At 37.5% G+C, this 23,437-nt stretch overlaps 1 protein-coding gene across 3 annotated transcripts in view; it reads right to left on the bottom strand.

Annotated features, from left to right (window-relative positions):
* The window catches only part of USH2A (usherin), a 739,062-nt gene that overhangs the window by 205,386 nt on the left and 510,239 nt on the right, over window positions 1-23,437 (bottom strand). For all 3 annotated transcript variants that reach the window (XM_019465619.2, XM_053908979.1, XM_053908980.1), the window contains exons 44-47: window positions 21,595-21,758; window positions 10,477-10,686; window positions 8,947-9,149; window positions 4,426-4,538 (exon numbers count right to left, since the gene is read on the bottom strand). In XM_019465619.2, the coding sequence (XP_019321164.2) occupies window positions 4,426-4,538; window positions 8,947-9,149; window positions 10,477-10,686; window positions 21,595-21,758 (690 nt within the window). The remainder of the gene's footprint in view (window positions 1-4,425; window positions 4,539-8,946; window positions 9,150-10,476; window positions 10,687-21,594; window positions 21,759-23,437) is intronic.

Here is a 23,437-nt window from a genome sequence, read left to right as displayed (position 1 = left end):
GTCCTGCCTCTGGAAAATGTTGTTCTTCTATGATGAATCATTTTTAGAAAGGGAAGATTTCCCTTGCCAATATCTGGTGGTGAATGATTTCTATCAAGACCTTTTTAGATTTTTGACCAAAAAAACAGGAAGGAAGGAAGGAAGGAAGGAAGGAAGGAAGGAAGGAAGGAAGGAAAGAAAGAAAGAAAGAAAGAAAGAAAGAAAGAAAGAAAGAAAGAAAGAAAGAAGGAAAGAAAGAAAAAAAGAAATAAAGTTGGTAAAGGGATTGGAATTAAAAGCAAACAAACAAACAAAAAACATGGTAGAGAGGGACTTTCTGTGGCCGGCCAGTATGGAGTAAACCTATTATAGCCTCTCTCTGACTGATTATCACTAAAAAGTGTGCAGAAATTACAAGAAGCAACCACCTGAGGATTCTGAAAAGTTAACAATAGAGGCAGATAAGGACGAGAGGAAAAAAAAATTAAAGGATGAATTTCTCATTGTTTCCCCTCTTTGATCTCCCATCTTTAATCCAAGAGCAGCCCCGGTGTAGAATTGTGCACTGGACAAGAAAAACCTATGTGAGAAACCCCATCTTTTTGGCCAGAGTACGAAAAGGCCTTACAAGCCAGAGGGTGTGAGGGGAAATTCCTGTTCTGTTTTTTCTTTTTTTGCTCAGACTTGCTCTGAGGATTATTCTGGTCAAGGAGCTGCACTATAGCAGTTCTGGTCAAATGGGAATCCAAAATCCTAAGAAAAATCCATCTGTCTGACCAGAGGAATCAGGGAAAGGGGCTCCTGTGATCTAAAACATGTGTGTGGGAGGTGTCCCTGTTTTCCTTCCACTTTCTCTTGTCTTGTTGCTCTCGCCAAACAGCCTCATTTATGTAAAATGTCAGGTAACTTGGGAGGCTAAAATTTCAAGAGAAACCATATCTTCCTAGCCAAAGATCCCACAAAGGAAGCACCAGGGATCTGGAAAATGTGGGAGGAATCTCAGACAAGAGAGAGCTAGGTCATCTTCAACGCAAGTCCCTACTCAAGTCTAAACCGCACATGCACGGTTGCTTTCCATGCAAAGGCAATCTGAGCGTCACAGCAAAGACTCTGAGATATGAACCATTACATAGCCCTCCAAACAAATACCAGATTAGCCACTGAAAGGTGCATACATGGGGCAGACATGAAGCGGCATAGCAAAGCTTTTGAAAAATGAACCGACATTGGAGCCCCTGAGCACATAAAGCCAAGACAATATTTGCAGTCTGAAGGTAACCAGATGATTACCTGCTGAAGGAAATGAAAACTTCATCCTTCTTCAAATTTTTAACGGGACTCAAATGATCACAACCTACTATTCAAAATGTCCAGGAAACAATCCCAAATCACTCACAATTACACTAATCAAAAGAAAGCTGAAGTGGCTATATTAGTATCAGACAAAGTATACTTTATAACAAGAAAATTACCAGAAAAAAGGGATATTACGCAATGATGAAAGAATCAATTTACCAAGACATAGCAATCCTAAATGTATATGAATCTCATCATAAAGCATCGAAATACATGGGGCAAAACAGAGAGTTCTAAAAAAGAAATAGATATGCCCATAATTATATCTGGAAATTTCAACATTCTTCTCACAATATTTGCTTTTGAGAACAGACCTGGGGAAAACAACGAAGGTTTCATCATTTTGATTGTAGTCTTCCACTTTATTATGATTTTTAGCTTTGCCCCTCCTCCCAGCCTTCCACTGTGCCTAGTCAGCCTTAATTCCTAGATGCCTCTGTTCAGTTTGTCCAGAGAATACACTTCTGATCTCATGGTAGTAGAACATGCTAGATGGAGCAAGAGAAGTAGACACCAGGATACATAGTATGGAGGTAGGTCACCGTGAATTTTTGGATGGTTAATTTTATGCATCAACTTGACTGGGCCACAAAGTGCCCAGATATTTGGCTAACCATTATTTCAGCGTATATCTGTGAGGCTGTTTCTAAGGAGATTAGCATTTGAAATGGGTGAACACCCAATCAGTTGAGGGTCTGAATACAACAAAAAGGTGGGAGAAGGGAGAATTCCCTCCCTTTCTTTGCCTGCTTACTTGAGCTAAGAATCAGTCTTTTTCTCCTCTTAGACTTGAACTGGAACTTATACCATTGGCTCCTCTGACTTTCAAATCAGAGAGACTTTGAGAGTCTACACCACTAGCTTTCCTGGGTTTTCAGATTTTGGTTCTGTTTCTCTGGAGAACCCTAATTACAGGTTCCAACCATATTTTTTTTCAGATTTTTAGCTAATCTCATGATTCCAGCTTTGAACTTTACATCTTCCTCTTCTTCACTAACCTTAAAACTTGTAAGTGCTCAGACACCGAGGTTCTCTGCAGGGTAAATTAATTTGTTTTGTGTCATTATCTCCTTCTGCCAACCAAACTTTGGTTGTAAATGTTTTCCACTGCACTAACTCATTTTTTTCTCCCTGCCAAACATTGCTTCCAAAATTGTGTTGAAATCTCTCTTCTGTTGTCTGCTCTGTCATTTTTCTTCCTCTTGTGGTATGATGCTTTCATTAATATTTTTGCCATCAACTTATACATTTGAATGTAAATAATCTTTAACCACAACTATTACTCTGCTATTATCTGTAAGAATCTTTTTAAAATAAAAAAAAGTATCCTAGAAGTACAGACACATATAGACATTTGTTCAATGTCTAATAAAACCTACAGATTTTTAGCTACATATAAATATATAATTTAAGACATACTCCTTTATGCCATTCATCTGGGCTTAGGTCATGAGGACGAGAACAAACGAGAAATCTGACAACATCCACCCACCTAAATATAATTCTTCCTTGAGTTCTTGAAGACAGAACTCAATTATTGCATCATCCATGATGCCTTCACTGATAATCCTGGGTAGAGTTCAGTGTTTTTCTCTTTATGTTTTTCCTGCATATTATAAACTTATGTTGTGGAGTTTTTTACATTATTCTATAAACATTTGTTTAGGGCAGTGTCTCTACAGTAGACTGAAACTTTGAAAATTTAAAACCATGCCTTATACTTTTTAAATTAATTTTTCTTCTTATATTATTATAACCACAAATGTATTTACTGGTACTTTTTTCATTTGACTATTTTCCCTTTGCATAGTAGGCAATTCTGTGGATAGGGAAAATTTGCTGACAAGATTATCAATTAATTAGCACATGTGAAATTAGATAAATATCTGTCATGTGTTAGATAAAAGATGGACTCAAGGAGACAAGGCATGATTTTTGCCCTGAACAGCTAAGCATCCAATTACTTGTTTTTTTTTTTTTTCTAATTATTTTTATCTTTAGTTCCCTAAATCAGTACAGATATTTTTAAACTGATTTTAAAGAAACATAGAAATGTTAATATGTTGCAAAAGGATCCTTCAGAATTGAAATCTTTTATAACAAATCGATTATTTTGGTCAGTGTGTATGTGGGGTGTGTGTGTGTGTGTGTGTGTGTGTGTGTGTGTGTGTATGTGTACAAGTGAAGGGTGATTCATTTAGCTGGAACATCATCCCAGTATGATGTGGGAGTACTCAGATTTCTTTCTCTAGCCTCAGACTGATGTAGAGGGATGAACTACTTTCATGTCAATTTTGTCTTGGGATACTTGACATTAAATCTTTTTATCATTATTATTGTTAACTTGAACTGAAAAGAGACTCACTTTCAATCTGTGGCCACTTCTCAGCAATACATGAGCACAGAAAAATAATGAGATTGTACCAAGAATCTGATAACAGTAGTAATGGTTATCCAGAGATTATCTCCCCTGTTTATTTTACAGATTTTTCTAGGTTTAAGGCAATCTGATACATGTAAATCTAATTTTTTTCAAAGAGAGTAACTTAGAAGGTAATTAATCTAATGAAAATTGTATTCTTTGCCTTACAAAAGGATTCACTTAATGACACATTTAAATACAGAAACCCTTTCATGCATTTAAGCATTTGTTCACAGGTTACTAAATAAAGGGAAGTGAAACTGGGAAATCGGGGACATTAAAGCTTAAGTATTAGGTGATGTGACCAGTGAAAATCAATAGCTAATAATACAAAAATTTTGATTTCCACAGGTTTTTATAGCAACTTTCTAAAATGAAATTGTCATGGTTGGGATGAAATCTTTGATTTTAACGTTCATTGCTTATGATCAGCTTTTTATTTATTTTTTTAAGTTTATTTATTTTTGAGAGACAGAGAATGCATAAGCTTATGCACAAGCTGGGGAGGGGCAGAGAGAAAGGGAACAGAAGATCTGAAAGGGGCTCTGCGCTGACAGCAGAGAGCCCAATGAGGGGCTTGAACTCACAAGCGGTGAGTCAGAGGCTTGTGACTGAGCCACGCAGGTGCCTCTGATCAGCTCTTTACATTAACTGGCAAAAATTTTTACCTTGAAGTGATGCCGTGAATTGTGGGTGTTGGTATATCACTTGGAGTATCCTCCACAGTGGTGATTTGGGTGCCATTGCTTTTCACACAGGCATATTTGGTGCAGACTTCAACCTACAAACAGTTTAGAAAAGAATAAATCCAACTATTTTCAAAATATACACTGCCAGTGGCTTGAATCCATCCACCTTCATTTCATAGGACTCTCCTATTAGTTCTCTATAACTTCTTAGAGTTCTATAAATGTTAATTTTTGATGTTGTTTGATTGCATTGGTTCAAACTCAGAATATGATATAGAAATGAACTCAGGACAGTTGATTTAGTGATGAAAATGGTGATGTTTAGTCTCTGGTTCTAATCTTTCAGAAAGAGACAGACATATTCATCCCTTTGGGGCACAGTAAGGAATGGAAGATGTTTAGGTGACAGTATATAAGCTTAGTAGGTTATCACTGCATACTGCTCTCTAGATCTACAACCAGGTAGTGTAATGATGAGTTCTTGCAGAAGTCTTGACATTTTAGAACAAATAGCCCAAATGTTAATGTGCAATGGAAGAAAAATGAGGTCTAGAGAAGCCTTTCAATGTGGCTGAGCTACTTTATACTCATCTGTTCCAGCTGCAGTTGTATTTTTACCTTAATCACAGCAGAAAATCATCATTTATCCCTTTAATTCTGCCACCTAATCTGACTAAAAACTGAGGAGGGTGGAGTAACTAAAGATTAGAAATCGAGTTCATCAAGCATTAGTAATGCAAAAGAAACACATTCAGCAAGTGGGAGGAGAGACAAATGAATGTACAAAAGATTGCTAGTGAAACACTCACAAAGTGACATCATTCTGTTTCTAATGAAAGGATAAGCTAAAGAGAAACTGTACTTTTTCCAATGCTCATTTACTTTCAGCAGCTAATACATAAAAAATGAAGGGGGAAGCTGGATACCGATGCATCTTAAACACTAATACTGAGCTTTTAAGTGAAGCAGTTCTCTGGATTTCCACTGGCAATTGAGAAAAGACAAATGTGTCTCTTACTGTATTTAGTAGTTACGTCATTTTATTCATGGGGCACTTTACACCTAAATGGGAGTTGAAGCACATTTTTATGATGTTGTTTGAGTTGTGTTCTTTATGTATGCCATATAGTATTTTATGTATTCCATATAGTATTTTTCCTATCTACTAATATTTAGTAGAGATGTGGACACTGTCAAGGCCCTCCACTCTGAGTATGTCCAATGAAACCCCAAATAATTTAAAGGGAAATGAACTTAAAATATAATTGCTGCAATAGAATTAATGACAATAAAACTTCATACATATTAGGCAATATTTGACTATATGGTGCATAATTATAACTAAAACTCAACTCCAGTTCATTATGTAAGTAATGTGTGCTCAATATTAATGGGAACTGGCACAAGTAATTTTATGGAGTCTTCGTGACTCCATTTTCATCAGCTTGCAAATTGGGGGTGAGAGAAATCAGGGAATATGATCAAGCTGATTAGATATGAGATATCTAATCCAGGCTTTACTGTATTCTAGTCTTATCATCTAAATACTAAGCATAGCTTTAAGTTCCAAACTACTTAGCTATATTCTGGGGCACTTGGGGTGGCTCAGTCACCTCAGTCTGACTCTTGATTTTGGCTCAGGTCATGATCCCAGGGTCATGAGATTGAGCTCCATGCCAGGCTCCACACTGAGTTTGGAGACTGCTTAAGATTCTCTCTCTCTCTCTATCTCTCTCTCTCTCTCTCTCTCTCTCTCTCAAATTAAAAAAAAAAGTTATAACAAAACAAAACTAAGCTACTAGCTCTATTCAAATGGCTCCAGAAAACTCTTATTTTGACTTTGGAGAAATGTGTCAATATTTTTCTCAACTTACTAAGGTAACAGACCAAGTTTCATCTTTGGGATATTTCTGCTGCTATAGCTATATTGCATAATGTGAATGAACCACAAATATAAAGGTTGACTGATTCACATAAAAACAAAATTGAATCAAAATTGACATTTTTAATGTATTTATATATATTATATATATATATAAATTATATAGAAGGGATATATAAAATAACTCATTCAAAAAAGTAGATATTTGGATCTATATGTCTGCTTTATAATCAATACATGTTTGACAGAGGTGGTTGACACAGAGAACCTTAATCCTAAAGTAGTAGGCATATCAATTAGGTGCAACATATTGTATATATACCTATACGTATATATACATATACATATAAATATTTTTATACGTATATATTTATACATATATGCATATATATACACATACACTGGTATATACATGTATATTTATTTATTTACTTATTTATTTTCAAAATTTATTCATTTATTTTGAGAGAGAGAGCATGCACATGTATGTGAGTGGGGGAAGGGCAGAGAGAGAAGGAAAGAGAGAATCCCAAGCAGGCTCTGCACTCCCAGCACAGAGCCCATCTCAGGGCTTAACCCAGGAACTACGAGATCATGACCCGAGCTGAAATCAGACGTTTAACCCGGCAAGCCACCCAGGTACCCCTGGATGCATATTTTAAATGGAGTCAAATCCCAAATCATCTTTGACATCATGAACAAAAATCATTGTAATCTGTTATTCAAATTTCCAGTGATGCAACAACTATTTCAAGTGGAATATCCCTGGACTGTGGAGAGCTTCACAAAAATATAGTTTATCAAGAATAAGAACATCTTAGTCACTAATAACACAACTAAAATATTAGATTCTAATTTGGTATTTTGTCTCCTTATTTTGTTAGATGTCCCAAATCTGATCAAAATGCATTCTTTTCAGGCCACTAGTGACTCAAACCAGTAGGGATGAGTGAAGCCTTTTATAGGACAACATGACTGAAACACGTACACATCAACCGTTACATAGTCAGAAAGCTGGATCAGGACGTGCATGCATGCATAGCCCCTATTGATCTCACCTTAGGTTGTATTCTGAGTCCTGATAAACCAAATAAATAAGTTGCCTTTTGAGGACTAAGCCAGCTTTCTCCATCAGCGCCCCTCAAAAGAATAATACAGCAAATACTCTGTCACCTTCCTAAGCCAACCTTGTTCACAAAGCTATATGTGTAATTATTTTGAATGTGGTTTTTATTTTCTAATTTTCTATGATGTACATGCACATAGAGACTCACTCTAAGAACCGTGAACATAAACATCAGTCTGTGTGTGTTCCATTCTAAGATGACTCAGGTGAGTTCATGGAAATCATGGAATGTAATGAAAACTAATCAGCATACCTTTCTTCTTTTATTTTTATTTTGTTTTCTTAGGAACCTAGGCCTAGCAGCAGGGGGTAGGGGGGCGGGGAGTGGTAAAGCATTGGCTCTAGCCAGATGACTGTGTATGTTTCCCCTTCCAAGGTGAGGGAAAGAAGGGGATGGGAAATGAAAGAGGTGGCACTTACTAGACAAATCCAGTGAATGTTTCTGTGGTCAAAGAAAATTTCCATGCTTAATATCTTTTGAAAATTATTTACAAAGCTCTCACAAATGTTGGAAGTAGCATAGATTAATTAAAAATTTACTACATTACAGCCCTTCTCTATAAACTTTTTCTGTTTTTATCATTAATTTCCACATCTGGCCTTGTTATCTTTTATATCCCAGCAGTGTAATGAGTTCCAATTCCTTGGGGGAAAGTTCTTTGTTGAAGATTCCTTAGTTGTCTCTCTATTTTTTCTATTTTAAAGATCAGCAGATCTCAAAGAGGTCTATGAGTTGGGCCTCAGATGGTCAATGCAATATGAAACTGCACACTAACTTTTGTCATATAGGCACATAGGTGTTTTTCTAGGGCAGGGTGCACTGACATCATTAGATTATCAAAGAGATTCAAGGGCAAAAAAGTTTAAGGATAACTGTTCTCACATAGGCAAGGGTCGACAAACATTTGGTAGATGACAACAGATAAATTTCTTTCATCTTCAGGTCAAACCCTTTAATATATTTTGTCTGCCATATATTCATTTATGTTTTCTTGCCGCATTCAGAGTCACAGAATGCTAGAGGTCGATAGAATGTTTTAAGTCACCAAGTCCGCTGCCCTTATAAAAAAGATAACTGACACCAAACAGGTTATGTGGCTTCCCTGAAGTTATTAAATTAGTAAATAGCAGAAATAGGAATAGAAGAATGTCTCCACATTCATAGGTTGATTCTGATTTTGATATCAGTAAAAGAATCAGGATAAGGTGAACTGCTTAGCAAGATTACTGCAAATATGTGATTTGCCTCATTTTGCCGGCAAGAATATCATCACCATCGTTTTCCATATTACCATTACCTTCTCTCCTGAGACTCATGTGTTTGCCCACAGCAAACAGATTTAATCCTAATCAATTTCCCTCTTTTCTCTCCCCTTCCCCGGTAAATAAATAATCTGTAACCAAGACGGAAGGTATCCACTTAGAGACATAGCCTGGCAATGTTTTATTTAACACACCTATAAGCTTAGCCATCAAAAAACAGTGTTCTGACCTGAATGTCATAGATTGTGAAGGGAGACAGGTCTCTCAGAATGAAAGACCCAGGCACATTCATTCCAGTCTTGTAGAGCTTATTATTTACATAGACAGAATATTCAGTGATAACGCCATTTGGGTTTGAAGGAGATGTCCAGATGACACGTACAGATGTACTGTTGATGATGACAACCTCTGGAGGAAGCATGCCCTGAGGCTCTAGAATTAAAGGAAGAAACTGAATAAACTCCAGCTGTCTCTGAAAAAGCACTTGTTAAACTAAATGCAGATTAGTATTTAGGTTTTGCAAAGGGTTCCTTGCTTATCTGCTTTTCTCTGATGAAGTTATCACAGTCTGTAGTCCTCTGTAAATTGGCTTATTATACTCTCAGTCAGAAACCATAAGAATTGGTGGTAAAATGCTTTATACCACCAGCATAGTGCTAATCTTCAATACTATGTGACCAGTGGGATATGATGATAAATTATTCACCCATCTGCACCACCAACACATATCTATTATTTGTCTCTTTTCCCATCCCTTCACGCCATACCTCCCAGGGAAAAGGAAAGAAAATTTGCTCCTTAAGCAAAAAATAAAACTCAGATACATTGAGGCTGAGGCTGGTGGAACGTAAAAAAATCATTTGATGTTACTAGCTTGTAACTCAAGCAATATGAAGCAATAATGCAATATTGTCATTATGTAAATGATTTTGAATGTTGATTACCATAGGTAATGATGAAATCTAACATTAGGAAAAAAATCTTGCTTGGCGTTAAATTACACAATTATTCAAGCATGTCAGAAATAACTATGCAAGGACCTATTTTTATCATAAGAACCCATCTTAACTAGTTGAAAAATTGTCCTTGTGATCCATTCTATTTTATAAACAAAAGGTGTCGACCTTTGGCACCACAAAGGGAAATGGGTTCCACACTTAAAGTGCTCTGCTAATGACCTGGAACACTTGCTTGGGAGGTAATGATATTATAATGTTTATAATGAGACTTTATAAAGCCAAAAAGATTAGAAAGACCATTCCAAACACATTTCAGATTCACAAGTTGCTTCCCTTGCTTCCTCCCCCTTGCTAACTGGCTTAGAAATGAGTCAGAGGCAATTTTTCTCAGTGGCTGAACCTCCACCTACCATTTCTGGTGACTCAGGGAGAGCCCTCACTGTGTTTGGCTGTCGTTTTGAAAAGCATACTGCTTCTAAGAGCAAATCTTTAGAACAAAATGTTTCTAAATGTCACCATTTATTGATGTGAACTCAGCTCCAAACTAAGCATACACTGAAAAGAACAGGAACAAACTGGGCTAATATCCCATTATTAGAGCCTTGTGCTACTGTCTCTAAGGGACCACGTATTGATCTGCCACTTGACGACAGCAAGCACTTAAGCGTTTTAGCCCCAACCCCCTTCCCTCCAACACCGGAAATTTTATAATGGAGGGATGACTGATCTCAACCTCAGCAAGAATCAATCAATTTCATTTGCATCTCCGAAGCCAAGGGTCCCTTGAAGTCTGGACTCACCCCCATCGAAAGTGGTTGCACACAATACATCACCACTGATGCTGTGGACTCCATTGAAGACAGAGATAAAAATCCGATACTCTGTGTTTGGATTTAAGTGGCCGATGACATGAGAGTTTACATCTGGGAGGATTTTTAGAGATTCATTTGAGGTAGCAGAACTCCAAAAAAGTGTATAATATTCAACATCACCTTGTAGGTCTTGAAAAGCTGTTGACAATAAATGCAGGATACTGTAAATGTGGCTGATCTGAAAGGTTCTCAGGGGAAAAGATAGAAAATAAATTTTATCTTTAGCTATTTCTAGAAGGGGACAATGGAAAGCTCATGGAAACTTCTTTTTGGTGGTGCTGGTTTCTTTTTTTTTTTAACGAAGTTAATTTTTTCCCCCTCATCCCGTAATTAATTGCATAGATACTTATCCTTATAGGAAAATAAAATTTTAAATTTCCTTTAAATATTTTAATTATGTTACTTACAGTTATTCAACTAATTTTCAAAACTGCAATGTAACACTTACAAAAGGAAACTAAGAGTAAAATAAAATATTCAATACATGGAACAACTTCTGTTTCTAAGTAATATCATCCTTGAGAGAAGTCTATGCTAATACAATTAAAGGCATATCGTCACACATATCCTAGAACTTGAGGCATTTTTAAAAGTTGCTAACAAAATCTGCTAAATGATACCTAAAAGAACATTGGACTGATATCCTATTATATACACTCTTGATGTAGCAGAGTGATACAGCACGCTCTCCTTAAGGATTTGCTCAGTAGGATCCCAGGATATTTGAATTTTATCAAGGTTCTCATTCTTTTCTCCTACTTCATTGTGTTTCTATGATGTAGACAAATGCTGAAAAGATGCCAAAATCAATCACTTACTGTCTGACAAATATAACTCATCAATTCCTCAACCGTCATCCTTTCAAAAACCAGGCTACTGTTTTCTTTTTCCTCTTTCACCCAATTTCAACTTCTTTGGCCTAAGCTCTGTTTCTCACTACCTTTTTACAATGATGCTTTCAAAAGAAGACATAAAACAGCCATATTTTGGGGGTACCTGGGTGGCTCAGTTGGTTGAGCATGCAACTCTTGATTTTAGGTCAGGTCATGATCTTGCAGTTCACTGGATCGAGCTCCAGGTTGGGCTCTGTGCTGACAAAGCCTGCTTGAAATTCTTTCTTTCCCTCTCTACCTGTCCCTCCCCCACTCACACTCTCTCTCTCTCTCTCAAAAGAAATAAATAAACATTAAAAAAGCCATATTTTCTTAGGTCGGAAATAGTATAAGTAGTACAATGTTCTACTTATATTAGTATTATTTTTTAGGAAATAGTATAGTATACTGCTCTCCTTACATCAGTATTATTTTCAAAGACCTTATGCAGAAGCTATTATCTTGGTTCATGTTAGAATTGGAGGTAGAATGTTGGTTTACGAGCCTGAAATTGTATGTAAAAGTATGTGTCAAAACAGTTCAGTAGCACTAGTCTAAGGACTGAAAGGAAAATGTGGCATTACTCTTTATGGTTATTTAAGTACAGTGTCTCTGATACGAGATCATAATACATGGCCATGTAGCACAAGACGGCTTTAGAGAACATATGGCTTTCTTTTAAGGACTGCTTTTCATTAAGATCTTGAGGGTTTTGCATAAAGACAATGCTGAGCACATTACTGCTTTGATTTTAGCTCAAGCAATAGTTGAAAAGGTTTGGTATGTTAGCATATGTGAAAGAGTTTATAGTAAGAGATCTTTAGCAATGAATCTGGAAAACTCTGAGGATAAGATTTGTTTTTTTTCTGATGTCACAAAATGTAAGCACTTTCAATAATGAGGTCATTATTATGTATTGGCAGGAACTGGTTATTCATAACCATCAATATTTTCCCAGATGATATTAGTCAAGTATAGCAAAGCCATTGGTGCTATGAGTGCAAAAGTTCCTTCTTTCATTTTTAATTATTTTCTACTGGCTTACAGTTGCATTACTCATTGATTTATAGCAGTTGAGATATAATGGAAAATTCACTGGATTTGATGTACATGTTGTAAAATTTTAGTTTGTTAAATGAGGACTCTGGTTAGAAATCCAAGCCCTAAAGATACAATTTAATGCAGTGCTTTCAAACTTGCAAATATAAATGGGTATTACCTGGGTTATTAAATGCACCTGATGTCTTTTCCATCAAGTTCCAATCAATGTACCTATGTATATACATCAAAAATATTGCAACTAGCACTGAAAGTTCAAGATGAGCAAAGATCGTATGTTAATATGTGGATAAAATTCTATTAAATGCCCATTCTTACCCATGTACCATATGTCAACCCATCTGAAATAGAAAAAAATCTATTGTCCCCCCAACTATAGAAAAAGATGGTGATTCAGTTCCATTGGTTATGTCTTACTCCATGATATAGAGACCTCTATAACCTGAAACAGGCAGCATCTCTGGGCAAAAAGCGCCAGATTTCTGCACTGTCTTGCCTCTCACCAACATCTACTTCAACATTTCTTTTTCCTCATTCATTTAGACAGTAGAGTACAGAGTCCAAAACACAGAAAAATTATAGGAACATATTATATTTTCATATCCTAGTCATCTGATGAGAAGTTCTTGCAGGCGTCCACACATAAGAGTATGTGTTTTCATTGTTCAAACGTGTTTTTAAACTTCAGTGGGTTCTTCCCAAGTCACTGGACTGTCTAGGAAATAGAAGATACATCCTCAGTTCAATAGTCCAGCACAAAATTAAAGGCTGCTGACCTTGAGTCTACCTCTGAGAGAGGAATGCTATTAGAACAGAAATAGCTGGAATGAGGAGCCAAGTAAATCTCACCCTCCTTGTGTATTGGTAAAAGCTAAGCCTGAATACAGTTCCCTTTTTTAAAAGAAAAATATTAAGTTACAAAGGCTTCTTCACGGTATAAGATAGGAAAACATTGTCTAGAACTTTCAAAAGCAGATTTGTGTGTGTATTACTTCTCTGAGAATGAAAGTTTTACAAAACATTTGCTTTGGGTTCTTAAAAATAACAAAAGGGAGATGCCTTTCTGAAAAAGAAGCCTCTAGGGAACGTGTACGTAATCATGAAAAGCCAGACATGAAGACAGAGATGTTAAGTCATCTTGCTTAAATAAGAAAGCGAGGAAACATAAAAAGCAATGGCTGAATCTGCATGGCAAGTAGAAAAGAGAGGAGTTAAAAATGCACAGTTGGAAAGAATAAAGAGGAAAACAACTGAGAAGAAATCAGTGAAAGTCAGAATTACAGATATTGAGGGCAGAGAACAAAAATACCTAATCAACTTGAAAAATACATGGAATAAATAATCATGGACATAAACTACCTCATGAAACCATACCCCCCAAAAAGGCTTATGTCCATAAATTGAATAGATTAATGCAGTTTTGATCAAAATAATGGAAATATATCCAAACACAGACATTTAATGGAACACTATAACATTTCAAAGGTAAACTAAAAATTGAGAGATTATCTACAGGGGGGCATGGGTGGCTCAGTCAGTTCAGCATCTGACTGTTGATTGCAGCTCAGTTCATGATCCCACAGGTCGTGAGATCAAGCCCCGTGTTGGGTTCTGCACTGACCCTGTGGATCCTGCTTAGGATTCTCTCTCTCCTTCCCTCTCTGCCCCTTCCTGGCTTGTGCTCTCTCTCCTCTCTCTCTCAAGTAAATAAATAAAGTTTAAAATAAATAAAATAAAATAAAAGATCATCTACAAAGGAGAAAAAATCAGATGAAGTTTAGCTTCTCATCTGGAACATCAAATGTTTGAAGACAGTATAGCAATTTCATCAAGTTTTGAGGAAAAATATTTTGATCCAAGAATTTCATACACATCCAAGTCATTATGTGCAAATACAACAGAGAGACTTCCTTATGTAGGGAAAAAAAAAACCAAAAAAAACCCAAAAACAAACAAACAAACAAAAAAAAACCTAAGGATAATGAATTTATTTACCGTTAATGATAAAATTTCCCCAACAATATTATCCAGAAGACAAAAAGGTAATTAAAAATCCCGAATTCAAGATTGAGAAAATTTGGAATTGATAAAGAAAATTGAAACTATTTAGAGAAAATAATTATGAAAAAATAATTATATAATAATTTACAAATCAGACATTAAAAATGGAAAGTGAGAAGGGCAAGGAAAGTAACAGTACACTGAATCCTGTATCATACATAAAATAGAACATCATGGAAAAATAGAGAAAGATAGCAGTAACTATCAATAGCATTAATGGGACACATAGCAATTTAACTTTAGAACTGATTATAGGGGATAAAATTTAGCATTCACTAACACCCATGTTTTTGTCTTCTTGTCAAATAGCCAGAATATATTTTCTGGGCTCCCTGCATCTGGGTGAGGTCATGTGACCAGTTTGTGCCACTGTTGGAGAAACCGACCATCTCTGATTGTGTTTAGTTTTTCCACCTAGAGGACTTGGGAAGGCCCATGGAATGGTGGACCTACTAGATGGAAGGAGTCAAGGTCCCTAAGTGGCTCCAGAGAGGTTAGAAGGGATGAGGAAGAGCTTCAGAATCCTCAGATTTATGGTTTTGGTTTCTGTGTGAATCCCATTACATAAAATAGAAAACACAGTAGCAATTATGGGATGCAGGATTTGATACTTGATTCACTTGAGACTTCTTGAATTTTAAGTGATTTTGTGGCAACTAGGTAGACTTAGAAATTAAAGTGTGAATATCTGAGTTAGAGTTACATGATTTGGAGGTATACACGCCAGCTTGTGTTTGAAGCAACAAGAAAAAATGAGGATTTCCCATGAGGTTATATTTGTTCAGATATTCTAATCCTATTTTGTGCAACGCATATTTTATAGAACACATAAATTTATCTGAGTAAAGGTGTTGCTCTAACTGTAGCATATCAATCAGGTCAATCTCAGTGAACTGAAGAAGAAGGTCATAACCTCTGGACACAATTTTTGTTATTAAATGCCATTTTGGGTGGCAATCTGTATGGGTTGGCCAGAAATGTGGTCTTAGGGGCACCTGGGTGGCTCAGTCGATCAAATGTCTGACTCTTGGTTTTGGCTCAGGTCATGATCTCACAGTTCAAGAGATTGAGCCCTGCACTGGGCTCTGTGCTGACAGCACCGAGCCTGCCTGGGATTCTCTCTCCTTCTCTCTCTCTGCCCCTGTTCATGCTCTCTCTTCCTCTCTAAAAATAAATAAATAAGCTTAAAAAAATTGGTCTTAGCTGTAGCAGATTCTCAAATATACAACAATCTCCTCTCTTTTGTAGTAGATTCCTAAATAATTTTAAAGCAGCTGTTAGGTGGGCTAGTTGAAAGTCCTCCTGCAAAAGCACTTAGATTATTCTCTTTAATGCTGTTGGATTCTTTTTAAAGATTATTGTTAATACCAATTATTATCCTCTAGATTTTTAGTATCTAAACTAGGGTCAGCCAATGATAGTCTCTGGGCAAAATCTGGCCTATAGGCCAAATCTGTTTATACATAACCTGCAAATTAAAAATGGTTTTTACATTTTTAAACGGTTGGGGGGACAATCAAAAGAAGAATAGTATTTTGTGACATGTGAAAATTATATGAAAATGTTATTTCAGTGTCCATAATAAACTGTTACTGGCACACAGCCATGCTTGTTTAAGTGTTGTCTATTGCTGCTTTAGCGCTACAATGGCAAAGTTGAGCAGTTGCAACACAGGCTGTCTGTAGCCTGCAAAGCCTAAAGTATTTACTATCTGGCTTTTTCAAAAATGTCTGTGATCTGACCTAGGGCAATTGCAGTAAACCACTCCATTCTATAGGTGTCCAAATTTGTCTATCATTGAATTCTTCAGCCACATTTCTCATTAGCAGGTGCATTGGGAGATAATGTCCAAATTTAAAAATTTGGTGGGATTCCATTAAGGTTATATTATAATAGAAGTGTCTTGCTCATAGATTCTCAAATTAGTGTCCAATTTCCCACGTTCTATGGTTCAGAGCTCTGGGTCATCAGCTAAATACTTCTTAGAAAATGTGAGATTATCAAAACTACTTCTTGTGGGGCACCTGGCTGGCTCAGTTGGTAGAGCGTGTGACTCTTGATCTCTGGGTTGTGAGTTCAAGCCGTATGTTGGCAGTAAAGTTTACTTAATAAAAAAACAATTGTTTTTTAATCAAACTACTTCTTGAGAAAATTCTTTGCTTGGACTCTGCTTGAGGGTAAAACTGGTCACATAAAGAGTTGGGAAGATCATCTTGGACAGTGATCCCAGCCAGGTTCCTCCTTTTTCTCAAAAAGGTATCTCGTGCTTTCTATCTAGGTGAAGCATCAATCAGAAACAAATAACTGCATTTTGGAAACCTCATGAGCTACTTTCATCTCTCATTATGTCCTAGCTCCTATCAATAGCCTGCCAGAGCAAATTGTATTTAAAGGAAATTGTATATGAGATGTGTTAATTATTCATCATTTTACATTTGGCAATGAAAACAGGATAGATAATTTCTGCTCCTTAAGTGAATTGATATGAGCAAACACAGACTGAGATAGTTATCAAAGCTGAGGTAACCAAGAAGCTCACCAATAAAGTGATTTAAATAAAATAGATGTTAATTTATAACTCACATAATAGCCCCAAGGTGAGTGAATCAGATTGTGTTCCATTTCAACAATCCAAGTTCTTTCTCTTATGGGGCTTTGGATGTCTTATGTCCATGCCTGCTGAGTTGAAACTGTGAACATTGCCATGTCTACATTCCAGTTCAGGGAAATCATGAAGAAAGAACAGATAGGCATCTGCCCAATGTTTTGTGACTATGACACAGAATGACACACAAATTTCTTTTCACATTTTATTGGCATAAACACAGGCACATGGCCACAACCAACTCCAAGGCTGGTTAAGTGTAGTCTCTGGATTGACAGGCAGAGAAACACGATGGGATGGCATAGAGAAGAGAACTTTGGATGGGATCATGAGGTGAGGACTTCAAGAGCACCATGTCAGTAAAGTATAAGGGAAGAAGGTCAGGTTACAACAGGCACACAAGTGAACAAGAGGGCAGCCCACGGAAAAGGCAAACACAGCCTATTTGCTTTGATAACTGTAGTGAAGGAGGAAGAGTAAGGAACAAGGTGCACCAACAACGGTGGATGCTTTTTAAAGGAGTTGGCATCAGGGGCACCTGGGTGGCCCGGTCGGTTAAGCATTCATCTTTGGTTTAGGCTCAGGTCATGATCTCAAGGTTCATGAGATGGGGCCCCTCACGGGGCTTTGCACTGACAGGGTGGAACCTTTTGGGATTCCCTCCCTCCCTCTCTACCCCTCCCCCCCTCATGCTCTCTCTTTCTCTCAAAATAAATAAATAAACCAACAAAAAAAGGGCTGACATTGGAAATTATTGATATGTATTGCCATTCGAACAAGATAAATTCAGACAAAGTCAGAAATTCTTCTAAATTCAGGACAGTCTAAATTCTTCAAAATTTGGTGGCTTCTGACTAAGAGATCAAGATGATGAAGATACCTTTCTTGTGGATTTAAACTTGCTCTCTTAATGGTGACACCTTCATACTTTGTGAATTTTCCAGAGAGTTTACTGAGATATTGTAATGCAGGAGTAATGTCAGCCATCACTGTACTACCAGTGCCCAGGACAAAAAGAAGTCCTAAATAAATGTCTGTGGAAGAAAAAGGAAGGAAAGGAAAGACATAGAAAGGTAGAAGAGAAAAGGAGAAAGAGGAGAGGGCAGGTGAAAAAGAGGAAGGAGAGAGATGGAAAGGGAGGGAGATGTGGTACAAGATGTGAACACCCGAAGGTTGGGTGAGCTTTTGATGGATGGTAAGATGAGCAGCATTTGGATGATTTTTCATTCCTCTTTTTCAGTCCCTTCCTCTCTCACTACCTCCAGTGCCTTCTTGGTCTATTCTGGCCATGGGTGACCTTGTTAGTGAGGTGACCTCAGGAGACGTGCTGCCTTTCCACTGCATCCCCTCATGGGCATTTTCTTATTTGTCTGTTTATTTTAGAGTCAAAGTGTGGAGGATCTTAATAAATCACTCAGCAAATGTTCATAACCATTGAGGCAAAATGCATGAGAAATAGCTGAAAATTGGTTAGTTTGAGTTTGGGAAGACTGCTTACTAACTATAATGTTGAGTGAATTACAAAGTTCCAGTTTCTATCTCATAGGGCCTTTCTGAGAATGGCATGTATAATTTAACTGAAGGTGTTTTTGTATCCCTTTTTATAAAAATATGATTTTTTTTCACTAATATAATTTATCTTCATGGTATTTCATTTAGGCTGAAATATTTTCTTTTATTATATCTAACAGGGATAAGAACCTCCTATCCCTATGGGGACCAGGAAGACAGAAAGCATGTGACCTGTCTGAAGCAGAAGCCATTAGTCAGTGACAATTGGTATTATTCCTCCAGCAATGCAGGAATAGTTTCACACAATCAATTGATTTTTCAAACCAATCCTCAAATCATCATCATTATGTGAGACCTTCTGATTGTTATTTTTTTAAAAATACTACAGACAAAACAGTGTAGGGGGGAGGGGGGAGTAAATGTGGCCTATGTGCTGTCAGTTTGCAACATGTACCCTAAAACTGAATTGAAGAAATGTGGGGATGCGTGTACCTCACACGATATCACATAGCGATGCAAAAGTTTAAAAAAATGTTTTCAATGTTTGTTTATTTTTGAGAAAGACACAGAGATGGAGTGTGAGCTCCCAGAGGAGGGGGAGGGGGAGAGAAAACAGGAGACAGAATCTGAAGCAGGCTCCAGGCTCTGAGTCCAGCGCAGAGCTCGATGTGGGGCTCTAACTCAGGAACTATGAGATCATGACCTGAGCCGAAATTGGACGCTTAACCAACTGAGCCACCCAGGCACCCCGAGATGCAAAAGTTTAAAATGGGTGCTTCTAGAGTGTTCAATAACATTCCTGTTCATCCGTGGTTAGTAAAAATTTAGCAGAAATATACAGGTACCAAAATGGTGTGTACATAAGGAGGTGATAGTTTAGAAAGAATATGGTTTTTTAAAATACATTTTATGTTTTGGTGAAAGACAATTTTTAATAAGTAAATATTTATAAATTTATCCAGCTGACTTTCAACCCATAGTTTCCTGCCTTGTAGCATATTAAACAATGTGCCAAATGTATTCTGCGAATCAAGAAAACAACTTGCATTTAAATTACAAAAACTAGGTGGCCCTATCACCGAGGAGTGACCAGTTAATTTACTTAGGCGAGCAGGTTGCACAGAGGAAGAAAATGATAACGCAACAAGCTTTCGAAGAGCTGACCCTCTTCTGAGAGTTAACCTTTGTGCTCACAAATAGTTATCTGAAATATTTCTAAGGTATGAATGGAAATAACGGCAGATTGCATTACCTACATCCCGAAGGTCAGAGGTTCGGATTACCAAGGTAATGAAACTTCAGTGAGCTGCTGCAGATCCATTAGGTTTGTCAGTTTTTATAAGCATGCTTACTTCGGGCTTCCAATTATAACGTAAAGGACCTATATTGGCGAAAATTCAGCAGCTGGATCTTAACAGCAGTATTCAAATGTCAGATGAGGGGCAGGACATCCACCTTTATGAGCAGGCTCTTAAGATGAATCAGGTGGTGTGGGTAAAGTAGAGGAAGAGGGAGATGAGTGAAAATATATCATACATAACAATCCATCTCCAGATAAAAACTTCATATTTTTCCCAGAGGTGTCTCAGAGGGTAATCATAAGCATCAATTAACTTCCGTTCTTCCATTCAAATGGTTTAAGAGATCCCAATAGAGGTGACACTGATTATTAGAAACCTGCAACCTTATAAAAACCCTAGGGTTACTTAGCGGCAACGGAGATCAACACAACCAGTACAGATTTTAATTTACAATTAATGTCGCCTAATACTGGTTTTAATTCGCAACTGATGCAACATGAAAGCAAATTCACTCAGATGTTCTCAGTGGTACAGGAAGCATGTCTTAGGCTGTAACAAAACTCAAAAGTTGAGTCAAAATCACGTGGTTGCTACTCACCAACCAGGAGTAGACTTGTATCTTTCTATGTAGATGATTACCCTGGCAGGTACAGTTTTCTTTCATAAGAGAAACATTTTAACTGGGGATTTCTAAATCAGGTATTTCTCAATATTTGGTACTACTGATACTTAGAAGAATGGTTACAATACATATTTCCATGATAAACAGGGTTGTTTTCTGTTTTTTAATATTTTTTAATGTTTATTTATTTTTGAGAAAGAGAGAGACAGAGAGACAGAGAGAGTGTGAGAGGGGGAGGGCCACAGAGAGAGGGAGGCACAGAATCTGAAGCAAGCTGGAAGTCATGGACTGCGAGATCATGACCCAGCAGAAGTCGAACCCTTAACTGAGCCACCCAGGCACCCCACGTGTTGTTATTTTCGGATTATGATAACGGATCACTACAAATTAACAGGTTCACTATTAAATGCTACTCTATTGGCCAACTAGACCTGAAACTTCAGTTATTGTGGTTTCTAAAAAGTGGCCGAGCAGATTAGATCCATCTGTGAGCTGTTTTAACTGCCCATAAAGGTATGTTCTGAATGGGGCCAGGGTGAACCCCCTGCATTATGGAAGCAAGTCCAGTGATGACGTCCAGGCTCCATTTTCCTGTGCCAAGCTGGAATTGTGCCTACAACCAGGGTTGAAGATGATTCACTCAGAAAAATCCCTCACATTACAGCAATGCTACTCAGTGGTTCTTGCTAATAAGTGAGGAGTTACAAGATGGAGGGCAGAGCTTTTTTTAGGAAAGTGCACAATATTGCACTGTATCAAATTAATATGTGGCCATTTCAATACAACTGGCTGGTCTGACAGAAAATACGCTTCCAACCAAAAGGAATGGAAGAGGTAGAGAAGCCCCAGGAAGGATGTAGAAGCAGGGAGAGAGAGTCTGACTCTGAAGAACAGCGCAGAAATCTCGGCTTTTTGCTGTGTGTGTGTGTGTGTGTGTGTTTAACATGTCTATTTTAAATTCATTTTTGGTACTAATACATTAAGGGGAAAGAAAGGCATGAGAAGCTTACTTACTTGGTTTAGCCCATGTCACATCTATGGCTGTGTGGTTAAGAACATTTGCAGTGAGATTGGCTCCCCTCTCTGGAAGACCAGCTAATGTCGTCACGGTAGCTGGTTGGCTTGGTGTAAAACCCACGCCGTTGTGTACAAAGACCTTATACTCGTACGTTGTAAACCTAAAAGGTTGTTTTTTTAAAAGGTCATTATAAATTTCTCTTTTACAGCAAACAAAACACATAATTTTCTTTTTCCTCACAGAATACAGGATTTCCTTCAAAATGCACAATTTTCTGTTTCCCCTAAAAAATAGAATTATCTTCCTTTTCCTCCCTACACAAAGGCATATCACTGTTTTTGTAACTCTGGAGCCTTCACCAGAGTGTCAGGAAAAATATTTTATTAGGAATGCTAAAGCAAATACCCACTGTTTAAAACAAATGCAGCTTATCATTTTCTCATTCTTATTGTTTTCAGAAGTGGTAAGGATTACAGCTCAATTCAAGATGCAATTACAAATCTGGCAACCTGCCAGCTTTCTATCTGAATTTGATCCAGAGAGTTTTATGCTCTTCTTTTGGGGAAACTCATCCATTTTCAAATATCAGAATCCCTCATCACGGTTTTCTTCCTGTACCTATACTTTCTCCCCATAATCTCATTGGAAGATAGATAAACCCCTAAATTAAATCGTAACTGTGACCAAAGTGTACAACATTCTCCCGCGGAGAGTTTTGCTATAGCGAGCTGTATTTTGCAATCGTGTGAACATATTTCCTTGAGTCAGTACAGTGGAAGCTGAATATTGCTTTGCAGAAGGAGCAAAGTGGGTACTGGGTATGGAAATGTCATATGATGAATATTTCCCAAGTCATATACGAAATCAATGATTGAGTAAAGCCATCAATTCTTTATCCTTTTTGGTTCTTACAGGCAGAAGACTATCATGCTCTCTTTGTTTGGTTCAAAACTGCCCAGATAGGAAGATGTTATTTCTAGACACAGTCATATGTTATTTATAGACCCCGTCTGGACAATAGCTTGGATCGGGAAACTTGCTTAAACGTGTTGCATGACACGTAACTATTCCCGGAGCCATCCAGTACTCAGGACGAGTGCTGGCTTCAGATCATCGTCACCTTATTTGGGTTTCCCACATCATCCAGGATGCCCTGTATCCAATGTGGGGCCTGTGGAATTTGTCTCCGTGAGTCACAACTTATCAGGCATGACAAAGAGTGGACGCCATTTGCAGGATTCTGCAAAATAACTGTCGGGATTCTCCCAGCATTTTGCTCCCACCTTTGTAGAGGTCTGTTTGTCTCATCTCACTCACAGCCCAAAGACATGGGGCTCTGCCTCAGCCACATGGAACGTGTTGCTCTGCTGTAGTGACAGGAAAGGGCTTCGGGATTTCTTGGAAGCTGTTTATCTGTTTTCCCCAAATAAGTACTAGCATCAGATTTCTACATTTGTCTGTTTTACCCTTTCTCCTCATGTTTTTCTTTCCTTTTTTTCTGCTGTGTAAGCTGTAATGTGTTGAATTGTGTCCCCCCTCAAAATATGTTTAAGTCATAACCCCTGGTACCTGTGAGCTGAACTTAGGTGGAAATAGGATTTTTGCAGATGTAATCAAGTTGAGGTCTTACTAGATTTGGGAGAGCCCTAAATTCAACTGACTGATGTCTTTATAAGAGAAAACAGAGGAAATTTTTGATAAGGAGACACATAGGGGGACACACAGAGAGAAGAAGGCCATGTGAAGATGGGGGCAGAAATTAAAGTTATATGGTCACAAGCGAAGGAACAACTGGGACGACCAGAAGTTGGAAAAAGTGAGGAACAATTTTTCCTCGGA

Source organism: Panthera pardus, unplaced genomic scaffold (assembly GCF_024362965.1).
Source record: "Panthera pardus isolate Hobbes unplaced genomic scaffold, ASM2436296v1 HiC_scaffold_21, whole genome shotgun sequence".
Taxonomy (NCBI): Eukaryota; Metazoa; Chordata; class Mammalia; order Carnivora; family Felidae; genus Panthera; species Panthera pardus.
Note: the sequence above shows the minus strand (reverse complement) of the source record. Positions and strands in the feature narration are given on the sequence as shown.